Here is a 20,229-nt window from a genome sequence, read left to right as displayed (position 1 = left end):
GAGTACATTATGAAGGCTTTCAACTCAAGAAAAATAAGCATCTCCAGCCTGTCCTGGCTTGCCTCACAGAATCGGCACACCTTAACAAATGTTTTGAAGCCGAAAGCTTCTCTATATTGCATGGTGAATTTTGGAATTTCATTCCACTCTTTTCCCCAGGTGTCTGGGCCTCTTGGTTCATCCCTAAAGGCAAGAGGTTCGGCCCGTTTGTATGAGAGAAGAAAAAGAGGTCCCAGGTGTCCAGCAATGTTTACATGTGGGAGGTGAGCAGCAGAGGATAGAGTGATAGCCTCAGATCTACCTTAACACACATTTAGGTTGTACACATTACAGGCACAGCACACCCTCCCTATTATATATATACACTGTTGTCCATTTTCATACATACATTTTTAAGATTATCGGCTAGATAACCAAACTGTCCTCTGTAGGTGTATTTTCCCGCCAGGGGCTGGATGTGTGTGGATGCCACAGACCCCATGAAGGGGAACTGGCTATGGTATGTAAACTGGGCAAACTCCACTCAAGAACAGAACCTTTTCCCCATGGAGATAAACCGAGCCATTTACTACAAAGTGTTACGGGTAAGTTAGACATTTAGTCTCACTGGTAAAATGTTATTCTCATTCAGTTGATCACTAAAGCAGAGTGATGGGATGGTTTGCTATTTAGGCATGTGAATTAGAGCGGGGCAATATGGACAAAAATCCCTATCTCGGTAAATTGCTTGAATTGATGCGATAACAATAAATAGACATTAATGTGCACCATAGTTTAAGAAAATTATCCTTTAAACTACTACTACTAGTTTGATGGTTGTAGCCATCAATTGTCCCATTAACTATCACCCATATAAGCAAAATTATTACATTTCAAACTTAACATTTCTCTAGTATAGGCTACGTATTGTAATGAACGATATCAGCAAAATGCCTGCGATGAGTGATCTGTATGGTCAGTGTCGATCATTTTCGGTTTATCGTCCCAGCTCTAATGTGAGTATAGCGTATTGGCTATTTAGATCAAGTTTGTTTGGGGGTTATTCTTATTAAAGGGGCAATCAGCAGTTGCTACATCCATTTTTTGACTAATAAATTAATAATATGTACCCATTGATTCTTGAAGAATATAACTTCTAAATGCCTCATGAGCTTTTAGTTTAGCTGTCGTATCCCATCAGAACCGAAAATATAAGCTTGTTGTGATCCAAATACTATATAGCCTCAATCATGGTTAAAACTATCATTTGATGTCATGGATGGTTAGTCCTTGCATCCATAGCTCTGTCTATGAATTTGAGAGTGGTTACATTTGTCCAGCCCCAACCCTCAGCTTTTTACTGAAAACAGGGGCGGGGACGGGGAAAAGCTTTGTTAGTGTTTCATCTGCTGATTGCTGCTTTAAAGCCAAATGAGAGAATTACAACCTTTTGGTCTTTACCATTTTAAGTGGCTCTTTCTATAATTCATGAAAATTTTACATTTTTATGTTGTCTCTGGTATACCTGGGTAGGCTAATAAATAATTAACATAAAAGGAATTACATTTTAAAGTACAGTTTGCCACCCAACTACCTTAGCTACCAAAATGTCAAGACCTAACATTCCTGTTGTTGGACTCTGACTTGACAGACACAACAGGGGCCAAAATATTTCGTCCTGTCTTTCAACAAACTTGTCACTGATTGGTTCCCACTCTCATCTTTCCTTGTAACAGCCAATTGGGCCAGGGGATGAGCTGCTAGTGTGGTACAATGGGGAAGACAACCCTGAGATAACAGCTGCATTAGAGGAAGAAAGAGGCAGCAGTCTGAGCAAGAAAAATTCACCCAGGGCAAAGCGAGGTAAGGCGTACACCCCTAAAATACAAAAATCCTGTCTTAGATTTTGCAGGACATTATTTACCAAACTATTCGACACGATAGTTCGCAGTGGGTAGCAGCAGTCGAAGAAAATTGTATTTACGCCCATTCAAAGTTTAATTATTGATAGCATGCTAACTAGCTAGCTTAGCTAACTGTAGCGAGGTGTTGGTGCAGTCAATTTTCCTTCCAAACTTTCAATCTCAAAAAGTTCGCTACTTTTATGTTACTGTTACTTCGTATAAAATAGTGTGATTGCAGCTAAATTGGTAGCTATTATGTAACAACACAGACAGTACGCCACTGTCAACATTAGCTAGTCAGCTAAATAAGTTAGCTAGCTAACTCAGTGCAATGGCTGGCTCGTCATGTCGTTTTATATGACGCGACCTTTCCAGATTTACAACTCAGTTGCGAGCCACGTTATCTGATCCGTTGATTACATTAGCTACTTACCTACATTTAAAAGGTATCCAGCTAGTTAGTTCTGTTACAATGCTTGCAGGTTATGGATTTCATAGTCTGATCTGTTTGTTTCGATCGGAGCTGTCAATCCAGTTCAGGTAGCTAGCAGGCTAGGTCAAGCCCGGACGTGCCAGACAACCCGTGCAGGGAAGATGGCAAGCGCTGGCTTTGTGTTCAGCAAATGGCTAACTGATCAAAACAGGTGCCGTTGTGATAAAGGGAAAAAGTAGCTATGGTTGATAACTTAAGGTATGTGTCATAGATGTGTTGTAAACCCTTAACGTTAGCTACATCTAGTCAGCTACCCACTGCTAGCTAGCTAGCTGGATAAATTATCAATTCTGTTGGTGCCATCGCTAGGAATATATGCCTGCCCTGAAAATAAACACCCTTTGTTTTAGTTTTTTCGATGTAACCAAGACTACTTAGCTGAACGTTTATCTATTTTGTTCATTTCCCTAGGTAAGTGTGAGCTCTATTTTCATTTGGCCTGTGGAGGGTAGCTAGCTGCACTAGCTAATCAGCTAAAACCAATGCAAAGTTGAGGTAGTGCAGACTAGGCCCTGGATGAATGCAGTTGCACAAGCTCTGAAGTCCCACCCTTCCTTTCTCAACAATACTACACCTTCAGATTGAGTTGCATTTTTCATAATTATCTTTTGATTTAGGCTAGCTGCTAGAATGAAATACATAGAATTTGAGAATTATTTCTCCATGTAATTGGCCTAGTGTTTATCTTTCAATATGAAGGAAAGTGTAACTGTTGGTGGTATATCCACAGTAGCTACTGTAGGTCTATATGATTTTTAAGTTTGTGGTGTAGGCCTATGCATGCAACCCTTGTCTTTTTTGAATTTGCAGTATGATTTATTGACTCAGTGAGTTGTTGTTAGAAGTCTCAACATTCTGAATTCTGTAATATTGAGATTGAGTCTGCTTGTCATTCATCTGCAATCCCTCTATGATAAATTATATTAGCATATCTGTATTTTACAGAATGTATTTGACCATGCTGGTCAGATGACTGAGCTGTAGCATGTGTTTCTGTGGCATGAATCAGGCTTTGTAGACCAGGCCAGATTACCTTCTTGTCACAGCAACTCCAGTGATGACTGGGTGCTAGCCCAGGCAGGCTGAGATTAAAACTCAAAATGGTCTCCTGCCTATGGGCATAAATACCGCAATGATGAGCCATTCCATAATTCTCTAAACATTTTTGTTTTCATTATGTATTTATTCTTGAAATATTCAGAATGAGGGCATCAAGGCTGTTAAAAGTAATTTAATTTAATTGTATTGGATGCTTAACTGACCTTTTAACCTGCGGCTGGTTGTAAAAAAAAACATTGTTAATATTCAAAGAGAATTTTACATAAGCACACGTGGTACTTGACCTAAATTTTTCAGATCCTGTTCAGCAGTCATATCTTGCTTTGCTTTCTGTTAGCCACATTTTAATGTTATGAGTTTGTAATTCCATGTAGTTTTAAGTGCCAACCAATACGCAGCACAGTTGTGAGTTGAGGTGTGAAAGTGAATTAGTACACTTCCCCCGCTAGATGTTCACTCATCTGAAAATATCCTTTCTAATAGTGGATTTACTTACATAGAAGTAGTCCAATGTCAACATTTGAAAGAACTAAATTCCACATCTTACCAGTATTGCTTTGGTGTGAAATGGTTTATTTGAGTTTAGCTAATGTTTGTTGGTTGGTGTGTGCTTTCCCCCATAGCCAGAAGAAAGCTGTTGGAGAGAGCCAGACAGGCTGGTTTGGGTGCATTCCGTGGGCCCAAGCAAACAGGCGTAACCAAACCTATTGTCAGAGAGATGTGGGACACAGAGGAAGGTTAGTAGTTGTCCCATTATTATGGATATTTGTGTAATTTGGGGAGTCAGTTCAGGTGTAACTAGGGCTATGGTGGTTATGACATTTTGTCAGCCAATTATTGTCATGCAAAAGACTGCCGGTGTTACGGTAATTTACCGTTAATTAACATAAACAAGTTTAGCATATCCAGGCCTCCACGTGTTCAAGCAGCTGATGCGCGCCTTTGGAACATCTACATTTAACAAGTTGAATAAATCAATGTAATATACACCATCACAATAAATCCATTATTTATTTTAGTCAGGACTAAAGAAACATTATGATATGAGGAAAATGTATTTTATAAGAACAGAAATGAGTTGGCCAACTGTTATCTGGCTATGCTCCATGCCATAGGCTGTAGGCTTGTTCATTTAGCTGACAAGATATGCTTGTAAGTCCCATGACATTATTTTATATTATATGATTTTATAGTAAGAAGAATATAATTGAACTTACCTGAATAAAATGAAGCAGGTGTGCATATGAAGTGGCTATGTTGAGCGTAAAAAGTGATCATTTAAAAAAGTTCCTATATGCTAGGTTTAGAGTTACTTGGCAACTTTAGTTGTGAATGATACAAACCTTAGAATGCATTATAAATCAAAACATATATGGGCTGCATGATGCGACTATAGGCTATTGATGATTTGAGAAATTCGCTAAAAAGGTTTGCTCTGTTCCTTGCATCAGGCTGCATAGCTGTTCTCTCATCAAGTGATCATATTTTCGCCCATCAGACTATTCTCAATTTAATCTTGTCTTTACTAATATGGCAAATGTGTTTCTATTTAGAATGGTCCATTATCAAATGGGCAGGGGCAGGAGAAAAATTACATGTCATATGTACAGTTGAAGTCGGAAGTTTACATACACTTAGGTTGGAGTCATTAAAACTCGTTTTTCAACCACTCCACAAATGTCTTGTTAACAAACTATAGTTTTGACAAGTCGGTTAGGATATCTACTTTGTGCATGACACAAGTTATTTTTCCAACAATTGTTTACAGACAGATTATTTCACTTATAATTCACTGTATCACAATTCCAGTGGGTCAGACGTTTACATACACTAAGTGGACTGTGCCTTTAAACAGCTTGGAAAATTCCAGAAAATTACGTCATGGCTTTAGAAGCTTCTGATAGACTAATTGACATCATTTGAGTCAATTGGAGATGTACCTGTGGATGTATTTCAAGGCCTACCTTCAAACTCAGTGACTCTTTGCTTGACATCGTAGGAAAATCAAAAGAAATCAGACCTCAGAAGAAAAATTGTAGACCTCCACAAGTCTGGTTCATCCTTGGGAGCAATTTCCAAACGCCTGAAGGTACCACGTTCATCTGTACAAACAATAGTATGCAAGTATAAACACCAGGGGACCACGCAGTTGTCATACCGCTCAGGAAGGAGATGCGTTCTGTCTCCTAGAAATGAATGTACTTTGGTGCGGGAGGAAACAAGTACCAAAGTATCTATATCCACAGTAAAATGAGTCCTATATATACCTGAAAGGCCGCTCAGCAAGGAAGTAGCCACTGCTCCAAAACCGCCATAAAAAAGCCAAACTTACGTTTGCAACTGCACATGGGGACAATGATTGTACTTTTTGGAGAAATGTCCGATGGTCTGATGAAACAAAAATAGAACTGTTTGGCCATAATGACCATCGTTATGTTTGGAGGAAAGGGGGGGGGGGGGGGGGGGGGGGGGGGTGCTTGCAAGCCGAAGAACAACATCATCCCAACTGTGAAGCACGGGGGTGGCAGAATCATGCTGTGGGGGTGTTTTGCTGCAGGAGGGACTGGTGCACTTCACAAAATAAATGGCATCATGAGGAAGGAAAATGATGTGGATATATTGAAGCAACATCTCAAGACATCAGTCAGGAAGTTAAAGCTTGGTCGCAAATGGGTCTTCCAAATGGACAATGACCCCAAGCATACTTCCAAAGTTGTGGCAAAATGGCTTAAGGACAACAAAGTCAAGGTATTGGAGTGGCCATCACAAAGCCCTGACCTCAATCCTATAGAAAATGTGTGGGCAGAACTGAAAAAGCGTGTGCGAGCAAGGAGGCTTACAAACCTGACTCAGTTACACCAGCTCTGTCAGGAGGAACGGGACAAAATTCACCCAACTTATTGTGGGAAGCTTGTGGAAGGCTACCCGAAACGTTTGACCCAAGTTAAACAATTTAAAGGCAATACTACCAAATACTAAAACTTCTGACCAACTGGGAATGTGAAGACATAAATAAAAGCTGAAATAAATATTATTTTCTGACATTTCACATTCTTAAAATAAAGTGGTGATCCTAACTGACCTAAGACAGGGAATTTTTACTAGGATAAAATGTCATGAATTGTGAAAAACTGAGTTTAAATGTATTTGGCTAAGGTGTATGTAAACTTCCGACTTCAACTGTACTCTTATAATCTCCACCCGGCACAGCCAGAAGAGGACTGGCCACCCCTCAGAGCCTGGTTCCTCTCTAGGTTTCTTCCTAGGTTCCTGCCTTTCTAGGGAGTTTTTCCCTATGCACTGGAACAGTGAATGGTGGCCTCACGCTTTCCCGGTGGTCAGTTTTTTCAATGATGCCCGGAAGGCTCCTTCGGTTTTATAGCGGAGCATGTGCTTAGAATGAGCAGCTGAGAAATAAATATAAGAACACTTATTTCACTCGCCACAACCACTGTTTGAGGAGCATGCTCTCCCTACGCAACAGGTGATATTCCGCCCAAACTATGGACAGTGGGGAGAACAAGTATTTGATACACTGCCAATTTTGCAGGTTTTCCTACTTACAAAGCATGTAGAGGTCTATAATTTTTTATCATAGGTACACTTCAAATGTGAGAGACAGAATCTAAAACAAAAATCCAGAAAATCACATTGTATGATTTTTTAGTAATTAATTTGCATTTTATTGCATGACATAAGTATTTGATCACCTACCAACCAGTAAGAATTCCGGCTCTCACAGACCTGTTAGTTTTTCTTTAAGAAGCCCTCCTGTTCTCCTGTTCTACCTGTATTAACTGCACCTGTTTGAACTCGTTACCTGTATAAAAGACACCTGTCCACACACTCAATCAAACAGACTCCAACCTCTCCACAATGGCCAAGACCAGAGAGCTGTGTAAGGACATCAGGGATAAAATTGTAGATCTGCACAAGGCTGGGATGGGCTACAGGACAATAGGCAAGCAGCTTGGTGAGAAGGCAACAACTGTTGGCGCAATTATTAGAAAATGGAAGAAGTTCAAGATGACGGTCAATCACCCTCGGTCTGGGGCTCCATGCAAGATCTCACCTCATGGGGCATCAATGATCATGAGGAAGGTGAGGGATCAGCCCAGAACTACACAGCAGGACCTGGTCAATGACCTGAAGAGAGCTGGGACCACAATCTCAAAGAAAACCATTAGTAACACACTACACCGTCATGGATTATAATCCTGCAGCGCACGCAAGGTCCCCCTGCTCAAGCCAGCACATGTCCATGCCCGTCTGAAATTTGCCAATGACCATCTGGATGATCCAGAGGAGGAATGGGAGAAGGTCATGTGGTCTGATGAGACAAAAATATAGCTTTTTGGTCTAAACTCCACTCGCCGTGTTTGGAGGAAGAAGAAGGATAAGTACAACCCCAAGAACACCATCCCAACCGTGAAGCATAGAGGTGGAAACATCATTCTTTGGGGATGCTTTTCGCAAAGGGGACAGGACGACTGCACCGTATTGAGGGGAGGATGGATGGGGCCATGTATCGCGAGATCTTGGCCAACAACCTCCTTCCCTCAGTAAGAGCATTGAAGATGGGTCGTGGCTGGGTCTTCCAGCATGACAACGACCCAAAACACACAGCCAGGGCAACTAAGGAGTGGCTCCGTAAGAAGCATCTCAAGGTCCTGGAGTTGCCTAGCCAGTCTCCAGACCTGAACCCAATAGAAAATCTTTGGAGGGAGCTGAAAGTCCGTATTGCCCAGCGACAGCCCCGAAACCTGAAGGGTCTGTATGGAGGAGTGGGCCAAAATCCCTGCTGCAGTGTGTGCAAACCTGGTCAAGACCTACAGGAAACGTATGATCTCTGTAATTGCAAACAAAGGTTTCTGTACCAAATATTAAGTTCTGCTTTTCTGATATATCAAATACTTATGTCATGCAATAAAACGCAAATTAATTACTTAAAAATCATACAATGTGATTTTATGGATTTTTGTTTTAGATTCCGTCTCTCACAGTTGAAGTGTACCTATTATTAAAAATTACAGACCTCTACATGCTTTGTAAGTAGGAAAACCTGCAAAATCGGCAGTGTATCAAATACTTGTTCTCCCCACTGTATGCCATGGGCTCTCCAACCCTGTTCCTGCAGCTACCCAGTGCTAAATTTGTTTAATTTTGGAGTATAGGTTAGACCAATTATGTACCAAAGACATCTTAAATCAGTTTTATGTTTTTCAGCCATGCGTAATATGCTGTAGGCTATGTATTGTATAATGACACAATCATCATTTTAATTCAGGGTTTTTTTCAGGCTTGGGCTCATATGCATAAACTCTAATATGCGTATGCCCGCAGCAGCCCTAGGTATAAGCTAGTTAAGTCCTGTTATTCATGTATTTCAATTTTTTTGTTGTTGTTACATTTAAATTAAATGATGTAACTGTAACTCTGTCGTTCTGCTGTTGTAGGTCCAAATGACGAGGACGAGAGACTCTCCACATCAACAGGGCCTTCCAAGGGGACTCGGGAGAGCTCCCCCATGGGGAGTAACGGCCTCTCTCAAGCCCAGTTCATCTCAGCAGCAATGAGAGGGGAAGAGGAGGAGGGTGATGAAGAGGAAGACCTAGGGGATCTGCAGCAGCCGCCGTCGCTGACACTACAGCGTGCTCAGTCTGCTACTGAAGCTGAGCCGGAGGAGAAGATTGAGCAGCCTGATCTGCCACTAAGCCATAGCAGCCCAGTTGAGGAGGGGCCTGGGAGCCTTCAGCATGACACTGAGACTGCCTCATCCCTATCAAGGCCTGAACCAGAGGCAGACCCTGACCCCGACCCTGACCTGGAAGGTGACCCCCACGGAGAGGAGTCCCATCCCTGCCAGCACTGCGAGCGCCATTTCTCCACCAAACAGGGCCTAGAGCGCCACACACACATCCATGCCACTGCAAACCAGCAAACACACACATTCAAATGCCGCTACTGTGGCAAGTCCTTCGGCTCGCAGGTGGGGCGTCGGCGCCACGAGCGGAGGCATGAGAACGGGCCAAAGAACAAAGGCCAAAGGCCTGGCTCACTAGCTGGGACTGCTACTTTACTCACTCCTCTGGGGCAGGCTGGTGGCCACTATGTGGTCAGGGGCTCCCCTGTCCCTGGAGGACCTATGCAGAGCCTTGAGGTTGTGAGGAAGGACCCTGCGGCTGAGAGTGACCGGCCCTTTATCGTGGATGAGAATGGTGAGACAAAGGAGCTTCATCCTTGCAAGTACTGTAATAAGGCTTTCGGCACTCATACCAACATGCGCAGACACCAGCGCAGAATCCACGAGCGCCACTTACTGCCCAAGGGTGTCCGCAGGAAAGGCATGCTGCTGCAGGAAAGCCCATCCCAGCAGCAGCAGCATCATCTGCCTGAACAGTCCCCTAGCGCCAGCCCACCCCTCGTCTATGTGCCCAGTGCAGACACTGAGGATGAGGGGGACCGAGAGGAGTACATGGTCGACATATCCAATAACATCTCAGAGAATCTCAGCCTGTACATCGACGGCAAGATCCTGTCCACTAGTTCAGTCAGCGGCTGTGAGGTGATCGAAGTGGACTCCAGTTCTGCAGCACTGTTTGGTCTCGATGCAGTGATGATCAGCCCCAATCAGATCAGTCAGGCTCTCAAAGTGGACACCAGGACATGTGCTGTGAAGCAGGTCTCGAATCTCAGCCAGCCCATGACGAAAAGGAGAACGTCGACACCCCCGCTCATGCCCAGTCTTAAAATGGAGTCTGAAACTGGGTCCTCTTCCGCCTCCTCGTCTTCCTCATCCGCCTTGTTGGTGGGAAGTGTCTTCCCTCAGTCCTCAGACTCATTAGCATTTCAAAAGGAGAAAACGGTTTATCTGTCTCCTAAGCTCAAACAGCTCCTCCAGACCCAGACAGACAATCAGAAACCCACCATCACCCTGATAGCAGAGAGGCACAGATTAGCTCCCCCTCTCTCCGTTACATCGCTGCCTGCAGCCTCAGGCAGGTTTAAGAGAAGAACAGCTTCCCCCTCCTCATCTCCACAGTGCAGCCCTGCGCTGAAAGCAGACGGCTGTAAGAGCGAGGCGGGGGTCTCGTCGTACACCCTCAAAGTGCCAAATCTGGAGAGCCTGGGCATGTCCCCTGCCTGGAGTCTGTCCAGCAAGGAGGAGAGGGATACTGTGAGTCCCAGCGGGAAGGATGGGTGCAGCTGGCCTGCCTCTCGGACCGGAGGGAACTCGTGTAATCAGCATCCCTTGGACCTGTCCAGCGGCATCAGCAAGAGGAGTGACAGCTTCAGCAAGACGCCCGGGGAGGCAGTGCTGGATTTAAGCATGAGTCGGAAGAGTACAGCGGAGCCAGAGTCTAAGGGAAGTCCATCTCCGGCACAGCCCCCCACCAAGAAGAAGAAGCCTAACACCAGCATGCTAGAGAAAGTGTTGATGAATGAGTATGCTGGCTTAAACCCAGCAGAAGAGGAGGGCTCTTCTCCCTTGGGAAGCCCAGATTCTCAGTATACTTCAGGCAGTGGTACAGGCACCGCTTCTCACAGTCCCTCTTCCAATCTGCCCTCTGAATCAGCCCATCCCTCTCCCCCCTCTCTAACGCCTGTCACTATGAATCCCTCCTCCCCTTGCGGCTCCAGTCTGACCTCTCCAACGCCACCTCCCCCTGTCCTACCCACCATGCCCTCACCAGACTGCCCTACGCTCAGCTCTCTCCCTGTCCTCTCCCCCAAAATGTCCCCCAGATCCATCGACCATGGTGAGGATGAGCCAGTTTGCATATCGAACTCTACCACAGCAGAGACAATGTTAGCTGCAGTAAGTAACAGTTATAGAGATGAGGAACATATCACTAAGCCAATAGACTCCACCCACAATACAGATCCCCTTACCAGGGAAGCTATATCAAGCCCCTCTACAGAGCCCTCCTCTGTATCTGATGCTGTCGCTCTGAGTCAGTCCTCAACACAATCGAAACCTGCAAGGATTGGGAACCAAAGTTCGGTGGATGTCCAAATTAATCAAGACCTGGAACCGATTATTACTGAGGGACAGGAGAAATCCCAATGCTCTGAACTCCCTGTTTTATCATCCGTAACAGAATCCCTCCTCTCTGCCTCGTCGACCTCGCCTGCTGCCATATCAGATATCCCAGCTCCACCAGTGGTCTCACCACCATCACTCTCTAGCACTGTGATTAAAGGGGAGCCCCAGCACAATGATCAGCTGGCTGACTTAGTCCTTTCTCCTAGTGGCACAGGGTCTTCACCTCTGTCTGCTGCTGCTGACTCGTCGTTGTCGGAAGAGGAGGAAGAGGGATCGGAGCCAGAGCCCTTCAGTAAGACATTTGTGTGTAATGTGTGTGAGGACCCCTTCCGTTCCATCAAAGAGCTCAGTCGGCACATCCTAGAGCACGCCGCTGAGTGGCCCTACAAGTGTGAGTTCTGTGTGCAGCTGTTCGGGAACGCCCCGGCTCTGCTGGAGCACCGCACGGCCCTCCACGGCGTGGGACGCATCTTTGTCTGCTCCGTCTGCTCTAAGGAGTTTGCCTTCCTCTGCAACCTCCAGCAGCACCAGAAGGACCTGCATCCCAGCCAGCCGTGCACACACACAGCGGTGGAGAGCGGCAAGCCGAGGCCACAGAACTACACAGACCCAGCCAGGGCCAAAGAGGAGAGTAACCCGTCCTCAACCACAGCCATAGGGCCTGAGTCCTCTGCTGAAGTTGCCTCCTCCCAGGGGGTCTCCGATGTGAAGAAAGAGGAGCAGCCTGATACTAATGGGAAGCATGAAGAGGATGGACTGGAGGACCCAACTGAAGAGCTGTACACTACTATAAAGATCATGGCCTCTGAGGGAGGCAAGCCTAAAGGCCCAGATGTACGCCTGGGCATTAATCAACACTACCCCAGTTTCAAGCCACCCCCCTTCCCCTACCACAACCGCACGGCTGCAGGCTCGGTGGCCTCGGCCACCAACTTCACTACACACAACATCCCCCAGACATTCAGCACTGCCATCCGCTGCACCAAGTGCGGCAAGAGCTTCGACAACATGCCCGAGCTGCACAAGCACATACTAGCCTGTGCCAACGCCAGTGATAAGAGGCGGTACACTCCCAAGAAGAACCCCATCCCTCTCAGACAGATAGTGAAGCCTCAGAACGGAGCTCTGTCGCCTGCCTCTGCTGCCAACGCAGGGCACAACGCCTTCCGCAGAATGGGCCAACCCAAGAGGCTCAACTTCAACCAAGAACCTCCTGGCAAAACCAAGATGAGTTCCCTCGGTAAGAAGAAGAACCAGCTGGTCCAGAAGGCCGTAACTCAGAGGAATGAGACTGCTGCTACTGCTAACAAGGCCCCTAGCCAGGTTAAAGAGGAGACGCCACAAGAGCAGGAGATCCACGTATGCCCTCACTGCAGCCGAGAGTTCACCTACCCTGCCAGCCTCAGTAAACATATAGCAGGCAGCTGCCCCATGAAGCCTGTCTCTAAAAAGGCCAAAAAGGGAGCAGCAGCAGAGGCAACACCAGCTGTAGACAAAAACATGAGCCTTCGAAGGAGAACCACAGACTCTGAGATCCAGCAGCCAGAGCCGGTTCCCAAAACGCTTAGCAAAACCCGGGCTCGCAACTCTGGACCTGTCCCTGCGGAGGCTGAGGCCCCACCACCGGTGGGTAAAGGAAAGACGGCTGCCACACAGGTGTGCACCAAGAGGCCAGCCTCTTTCCCAGCTGCCACAGTTTCTCTCAGCAAGAAAAGTAAAAAAGGCAAAGTTCAATCTTTACCCCCCACCCCGTTGCCCTCCGAGACTCCCAGTGACTCTGCACTGCGGCCAGCAGCTCAGACAAAGCAACGCATGGGCAAGGAAGTGCAACCCAAGAAGGGAGCAGAGGTGAAATCACCCCCACAGCAGCAGTCTCAGGTGCCGCCTAAGAAAGAAGGGGAACGGTTCTCTCTGCGAGCGAGGGAGAGAGCTGTTGGGCCGGTGACCCGGAGCCTACAGATGGCCAACACTGCAGCTCCTGTGGAGGTGAAAACAGAGGACCTCTCCAGCCAGGAGGCTAAAGAGACCCAGGTAATGTTACTTTCAAACAGTGTCCAGTCTCAGCCCATGTAGAATTATTACCTAATTCATTCATACTTTCAACACAACGTGGTTCTATTAATCAGGTTCTGTGTTGCACTTCAAGGTAGAGAAGACGTATGTATAACTGTAGTTGATACTTGTTGATATCTTGATGTGTTGTCTCGTGTCTTCCAGGAGTACTTGCTGAAATGAACCAGGTAGGGCAATGTGGATTCTGAGGATTAAGAAGTCCCTGGCTAGGAGGATGACTCTGTGCTGGCTCACCTCTGAGGAGAAACTCTGGCCTTCCCAACACTCTGACAAACAGACAGGCAGAGAGACGGACAGACAGGAGGATCTGGAGGTGGGCTGGCTCAGTTAAAGGACAACGTGAACTCTGCTCCCATCACATCACATCACACGCTGTGTTGGCTGAACAGAGGGAGGGGCACCTGTCTCTACATCACTCTCTGTGAAATGAGCCTGAGACAAAAAAGTAACGATTAACAGACTGTTAATGACAATGAATAAATATAATATATATATAAATATATATTGTAAGTCATAACTTGACTCGTAACATTGATATTGGGGTTCCGTAACGGTTAAAAGCTGATATTGCAAATGGCAATCATTTATATCCGTTCACAAAACTGGTCTGGTGTTTCTTTCCCTCCGTTTTCATGTTTCCCTTGTTTGGTCGTTGAGATGTCGGAGGATTCAACAGTCTCTTAATGCATGTGCTGAATCCAGTATAACTAGAAAGAGCCCTTGTCCCTCGTCTGTGTGTCCCATGTTAAGTCCTGCACCTACTTTAATGTAAATTAATATGTAATGTTCCGTTGAGAATACATTGTAGAATATCTCTTTTAAGCAGATTTTTTAATTTTTGTTTGGGAAGCCAAGATAAAACGGAACTGTTTTCAACTGTAGAAATAGGTTGTCAGAAACGGCGTGTCCCAAGAGTGTGTGTATATGTGTTCAAATGTGCGTATGGGTAGGCTTGTACCGTATGTGTGGGCTGACAACCGTTTGCCCCTTGATCTCAAAGTTTGAGATGTCTGTTTTCTCTCTGGCATGTTTTCCTTATTTTGCTTATCAGAGGTGTACCAGTAGGGCACCCTGCCACAACTAGAACAATGCATCCGTACACCTCTGACAGTTAGTTCCCTGAGAAGGGATGGGGAAGAAACACTGCCACTTATCCAGTTTATTGACATTGTGGATTTCTCAGAGGCTCACATTTTGATGTCATACATAGTTATAAGTAGTCCCGTCTTGTCTGAAAGCACTTTAAAAAGAACATCTGCCAAACTGTTTTGATTTGATCGGTATGAATCCTTAAATTATGTGGGTTTAAATGTGAAGAATGGGATGTTGACATTTCTATTGCATATGACTGAAACTGGGTTGCCTCAGAAAGTCTTTGAAATGTAGTCATTGGAATATTGCCCTCATTTAAGACTCCCTATAGATTAGCATGTTTGTATTGTTCCCAAGACTTGATTTCATCTGTATGATGTAATCAAATGCATTAATCTGAAATATGTAGCAGCGATAATCATGAGTGGAGGATTGCCAAAATGTTCCACCATGATGATGTTCGGAAATATTAGAAAAGGTTTGAAAATTGTCCTGGCTGTAGATGTGGAGAGCAGTAGCCACCCAGTAATAAGGATGGCATTGAAAAGTTGCTTCAGTTCTAATGTTCCTTGCAGCGGTTAACATGCCACAGTAAGGTAATTGGATTGCTGGTTATTTCTGTACCTAAAGTCAAGGGTGGCTGGGAGGTAGTGTATCTTCTTTAATGGGATCTACATGTAGGCCTGTTACATGTTATAACATACTTTGACAAAGTATTGTACTTTGATTATGATTAGTCTCTATCTACCCCATGATCTGCTATGTAGAGGGATTCTCCCATCTCTCCCTGTTTACAATGTTCACTCCACTGTTGCTCCTTCTGGACCATCTGCCTTTTACAGCTGAGGTAGAAGAGTGGGATACGACTCAAGTGCTTGTAGCATGTTTGAAAAAAACTGTAATTGAACTATATATATTAGAAAGCTAATTTATCATATTTCCGTTGCCTTCCTGCATCGGTATTCCTGATAATTCTCTTCGGAGTGAAATTAATGGAGAATCTTCTAATATATGTTTGAGGATGAATGAACAAAGACATATCCCTGTTGACATCATTATGTAAAACATATTGTTCTAATTGATATATTAAAGCCTTTTTCAATTTGGCGTCTGTGTGCTGCCATGTATGATTTAATATGTTTTGGTTATGTCCTTTTTAACTTTAGTCATCGTACTTTCGGGCATCTGTTTGAGCCAGTTGAGGCACAGATTTGCTAATCTTGATCATAAGGTGGTGAGTATTTGGGATGCATAGTGATATGTCGATCAGTAATTATGCAGTCTGACTGCAATGCAGTCTATTTCAGACACACTGATACACTACTTATATATACAGTGCATTCGGAAAGTATTCAGACCCCTTGACCTTTACATTTTGTTACGTTACAGCCTTATTCAGTTGTTTTCCTCATCAATCTACAGTCGTGGTCAAAAGTTATGAGAATGACACAAATACTAATTTTCACAAAGTCTGCTGCCTCAGTTTTGATAATGGCAATTTGCATATACTCCAGAATGTAATGAAGAGTGATCAGATGAATTGCAATTAATTGCAAAGTCCCTCTTTGCCATGAAAATGAACTTAATCCCCCAAAAACATTTCCACTGCATTTCAGCCCTGCCACAAAAGGACCAGCTGCCATCATGTCAGTGATTCTCTCGTTAACACAGGTGAGAGTGTTGACGAGGACAAGGCTGGAGATCACTCTGTCATGCTGATTGAGTTAGAATAACAGACTGGAAGCTTTAAAAGGAGGGTGGTGCTTGAAATCATTGTTCTTCCTCTGTTAACCATGGTTACCTGCAAGGAAACACGTGCCGTCATCATTGCTTTGCACAAAAAGTGCTTCACAGGCAAGGATGTTGCTGCTAGTAAGATTGCACCTAAATCAACCATTTATCGGATCATCAAGAACTTCAAGGAGCGAGGTTCAATTGTTGTGAAGAAGGCAACAGGGCACCCAAGAAAGTCCAGCAAGCGCCAGGACCGTCTCCTAAAGTTGATTCAGCTGCGGGATCGGGACACCACCAGTGCAGAGCTTGCTCAGGAATGGCAGCAGGCAGGTGTGAGTGCATCTACACGCACAGTGAGACGAAGACTTTTGGAGGATGGCCTGGTGTCAAGAAGGGCAGCAAGGAAGCTACTTCTCTCCAGGAAAAAACATCAGGGACAGACTGATATTCTGCAAAAGGTACAGGGATTTGACTGCTGAGGACTGGGGTAAAGTCATTTTCTCTGATGAATCCCCTTTCCGATTGTTTGGGGCATCCGGAAAACACCTTGTCCGGAGAAGACAAGGTGAGCGCTACCATCAGTCCTGTGTCATGCCAACAGTAAAGCATCCTGAGACCATTCATGTGTGGGGTTGCTTCTCAGCCAAGGGAGTGGGCTCACTCACATTTTTGCCTAAGAACACAGCCATGAATAAAAAATGGTACCAACACATCCTCCGAGAGCAACTTCTCTCAATCATCCAAGAACAGTTTGGTGACGAACAACGCCTTCTCCAGCATGATGGAGCACCTTGCCATAAGGCAAAAGTGATAACTAAGTGGCTCGGGGAACAAAACATCGACATTTTGGGTCCATGGCCAGGAAACTCCCCAGACCTTAATCCCATTGAGAACTTGTGGTCAATCCTCAAGAGGCGGGTGGACAAACAAAAACCCACAAATTCTGACAAACTCCAAGCATTGATTATGCAAGAATGGGCTGCCATCAGTCAGGATGTGGCCCAGAAGTTAATTGACAGCATGCCAGGGCGGATTGCAGAGGTCTTGAAAAAGAAGGGTCAACACTGCAAATATTGACTCTTTGCATAAACTTAATGTAATTGTCAATAAAAGCCTTTGACACTTATGGAATGCTTGTAATTATACTTCAGTATACCTTAGTAACATCTGACAAAAATATCTAAAAACACTGAAGCAGCAAACTTTGTGAAGACCAATACTTGTGTCATTCTCAAAACTTTTGACCACGACTGTACACACAATACCCCATAATGACAAAGCAAAAACAGGTTTTTAGACATTTTTGGCAAATTAAAATAAACTGAAATATCACATTTACATAGGTATTCAGACCCTTTACTCAGTACCTTGTTGAAGCACCTTTGGCAGCGATTACAGCCATAAGTGTTCTTGGGTATGACGCTACAAGCTTGGCACACCTGTTTTTGGGGAGTTTCTCCCATTCCTCTCAAGCTCTGTCAGGTTGGATGGGGAGCGTTGCTGCACAGCTATTCTCAGGTCTCGCCAGAGATGTTCGATCGGGTTCAAGTCCGGGCTCTGGCTGGGCCACTCAAGGACATTCAGAGACTTGTCCCGAAGCCACTCCTGCTGTGTGCTTAGGGTCGTTATCCTGTTGGAAGGTGAACGTTCGCCCCCAGTCTGAGATCCTGAGTACTCTGGAGCAGGTTTTCATCAAGGATCTCTCTGTACTTTGCGCCGTTCATCTTTCCCTTGATCGTAACTAGTCTCCCAGACCCTGCTGCTGAAAAACATCCCCACAGCATGATACTGCCACCACCATGCTTCACCGTAGGGATGGTGCCAGGTTTCCTCCAGACGTGACGCTTGGAATTTAGGGCAAAGAGTTCAATCTTGGTTTCATCAGACCAGAGAATCTTGTTTTTCATGGTCTGAGAGTCCTTTAGGTGCCTTTTGGCAAACTCCAAGCGGGCTGTCATGTGCCTTTTACTGAAGAGTGGCTTCCGTCTGGCCACTCTACCATAAAGGCCTGATTGGTAGATTGCTGCAGAGATGGTTGTCCTTCTGGAAGGTTCTCCCATCTCCACAGAGGAACTCTGGAGCTCTATCAGAGTGACCATCAGGTTCTTGGTCACCTCCCTGACCAAGGCCCTTCTCCCCAGATTGCTCAGTTTGGCTTTGCGGCCAGCTCTAGGAAGAGTATTGGTGGTTCCAAACTTCTTTCATTTAAGAATGATGGAGGCCACCGTGTTCTTCCATCATGGAGCTCTACGGACAATTCCTTCAACCTCATGGCTTGGTTTTTACTCTGTGTGCCTTTCCAAATCATGTCCAATCAATTGAATTTACCACAGGTGGACTCCAATCAAATTGTAGAAACATCTCAAGGATGATCAATGGAAACAGGATGCACCTGAGCTCAATTTCGAGTCTCATAGCAAAGGGTCTGAATACCTATGTAAATAAGGTATTTCAGTTTTTTTATTTTTTATAAATTAGCAAAAATGTCTAAAAACATGTTTTCGCTTTATGTCATTATGGGGTATTGTGTGTAGATTGATGAGGGGAAATGTTTTATTTAATCAATTTTAGAATAAGGCTGTAACGTAACAAAATGTGGAAAAAGGGAAGGCGTCTGAATACTTTCTGAATGCACTGTATATAGGTAAGACTACAGCATGACAAGCGGATTGATGACACTACTTCAGTAAGATGGGAGAGCGGTCATCCCAAGGAGAATGTGCCATTAGAACGTCTCTGACTTTGATGGTCTTTCATCTGATCTAAATACATTACGTGCAATATGACAAGCAGGTGGGCCAATCCTTTATCCTGCCTTATCTTCTCGTCATGCCGAAGAATATATATTCATTTCTTCATTAAAGAACAAAAGTTGTTTGAAGCATGATCAGCCCCCTCTAGATGAACTATCTTGCTGTAATGCTTAAGCTGTAGTCTATCATTATTATTTGTTTGCTGTAGAGCCAGAATATTACCTGAGGCATTGCTGCTGGAATCGGGATGTGCTCAGAATGCCAAAAGCTCTGTTTATTTATTCCCTAGTCTACCCTTGACAGAGTACATAATGTAATATTCTGGGTGCCCATTGAAGCTAGGCTTATCTTGGCATTGACAAGTTGCGCCCAACTGAAAGGCTCTCTTTAAAAAAAAAAAGTTTAGATAGATACAGTAATCAAGGTGTATCAAAAGTTCTATTACTTTTCCCTAAGTATATATAGACTGTCAGAGAACCATGGCAGGCTTCCTGGTTCCTGTGATTTGAGTCTATTTTGAGAGCAGCACACTTGTCAGTAAGTTTGACATGTGAGTCATCTCATGCGTACAGCCCTCGCCTCGTTCCTCTGCTTGGGTGATACCTTGTGAAAGTCCTGTTCTGTGACAGGCAATAGAGCCTTTACACTTTCCAGTCAGCCTCATGAACAACAATGGCCTGTGTGCAAATTAGTCCTGAGTCACCTATCAGTATGCAAACTGCTGAAGAGTCACTGTGAATGTTCTACTTGAAAGTTATGAGCACTGCATACAAATTGCATCAGATGTATTCTGACAGTGGAATCGCTATCTTTGTTCCAGGAGCTGTATTGTTCCAGTGCAGCTTGACCAGGAAATGACCTCATCAGAAAATCAAGGTGATGGCCAGGACAGTGACCTTGAGACATCTGAGACTGGTGCTATAACAGCAACACAACAGTTAGACATCAATATGAACAGAGGTCAGAGAGTTAATAATAGATTTCAGTACTACAGTAAAAGCTTTAAAGTAAAATATAAATGTTTACCATCTGCCATTAAATTACACTATATTTACAATATGTCCTCCAAATACCAATTGTGCTTTGCTGTATGTA

General features: G+C 44.6%; 1 protein-coding gene across 1 annotated transcript; it reads left to right on the top strand.

Moving 5' to 3' along the window:
- Positions 1-1,755: 1,755 nt before the first annotated feature.
- On the top strand, positions 1,756-15,754 carry prdm2b (PR domain containing 2, with ZNF domain b). Its single transcript, XM_084168027.1, has 4 exons — positions 1,756-1,842; positions 4,059-4,172; positions 8,892-13,513; positions 13,700-15,754. The coding sequence occupies exons 2-4, from the start codon at positions 4,154-4,156 to the stop codon at positions 13,715-13,717; spliced, it is 4,659 nt and encodes a 1,552-aa protein (XP_084024153.1). The 5' UTR covers positions 1,756-1,842; positions 4,059-4,153; the 3' UTR covers positions 13,718-15,754.
- The last annotated feature ends 4,475 nt before the right edge of the window (positions 15,755-20,229 follow it).

Source organism: Coregonus lavaretus (assembly GCF_964263955.1).
Source record: "Coregonus lavaretus genome assembly, chromosome: 8".
Lineage (NCBI taxonomy): Eukaryota > Metazoa > Chordata > Actinopteri > Salmoniformes > Salmonidae > Coregonus > Coregonus lavaretus.
Note: the sequence above shows the minus strand (reverse complement) of the source record. Positions and strands in the feature narration are given on the sequence as shown.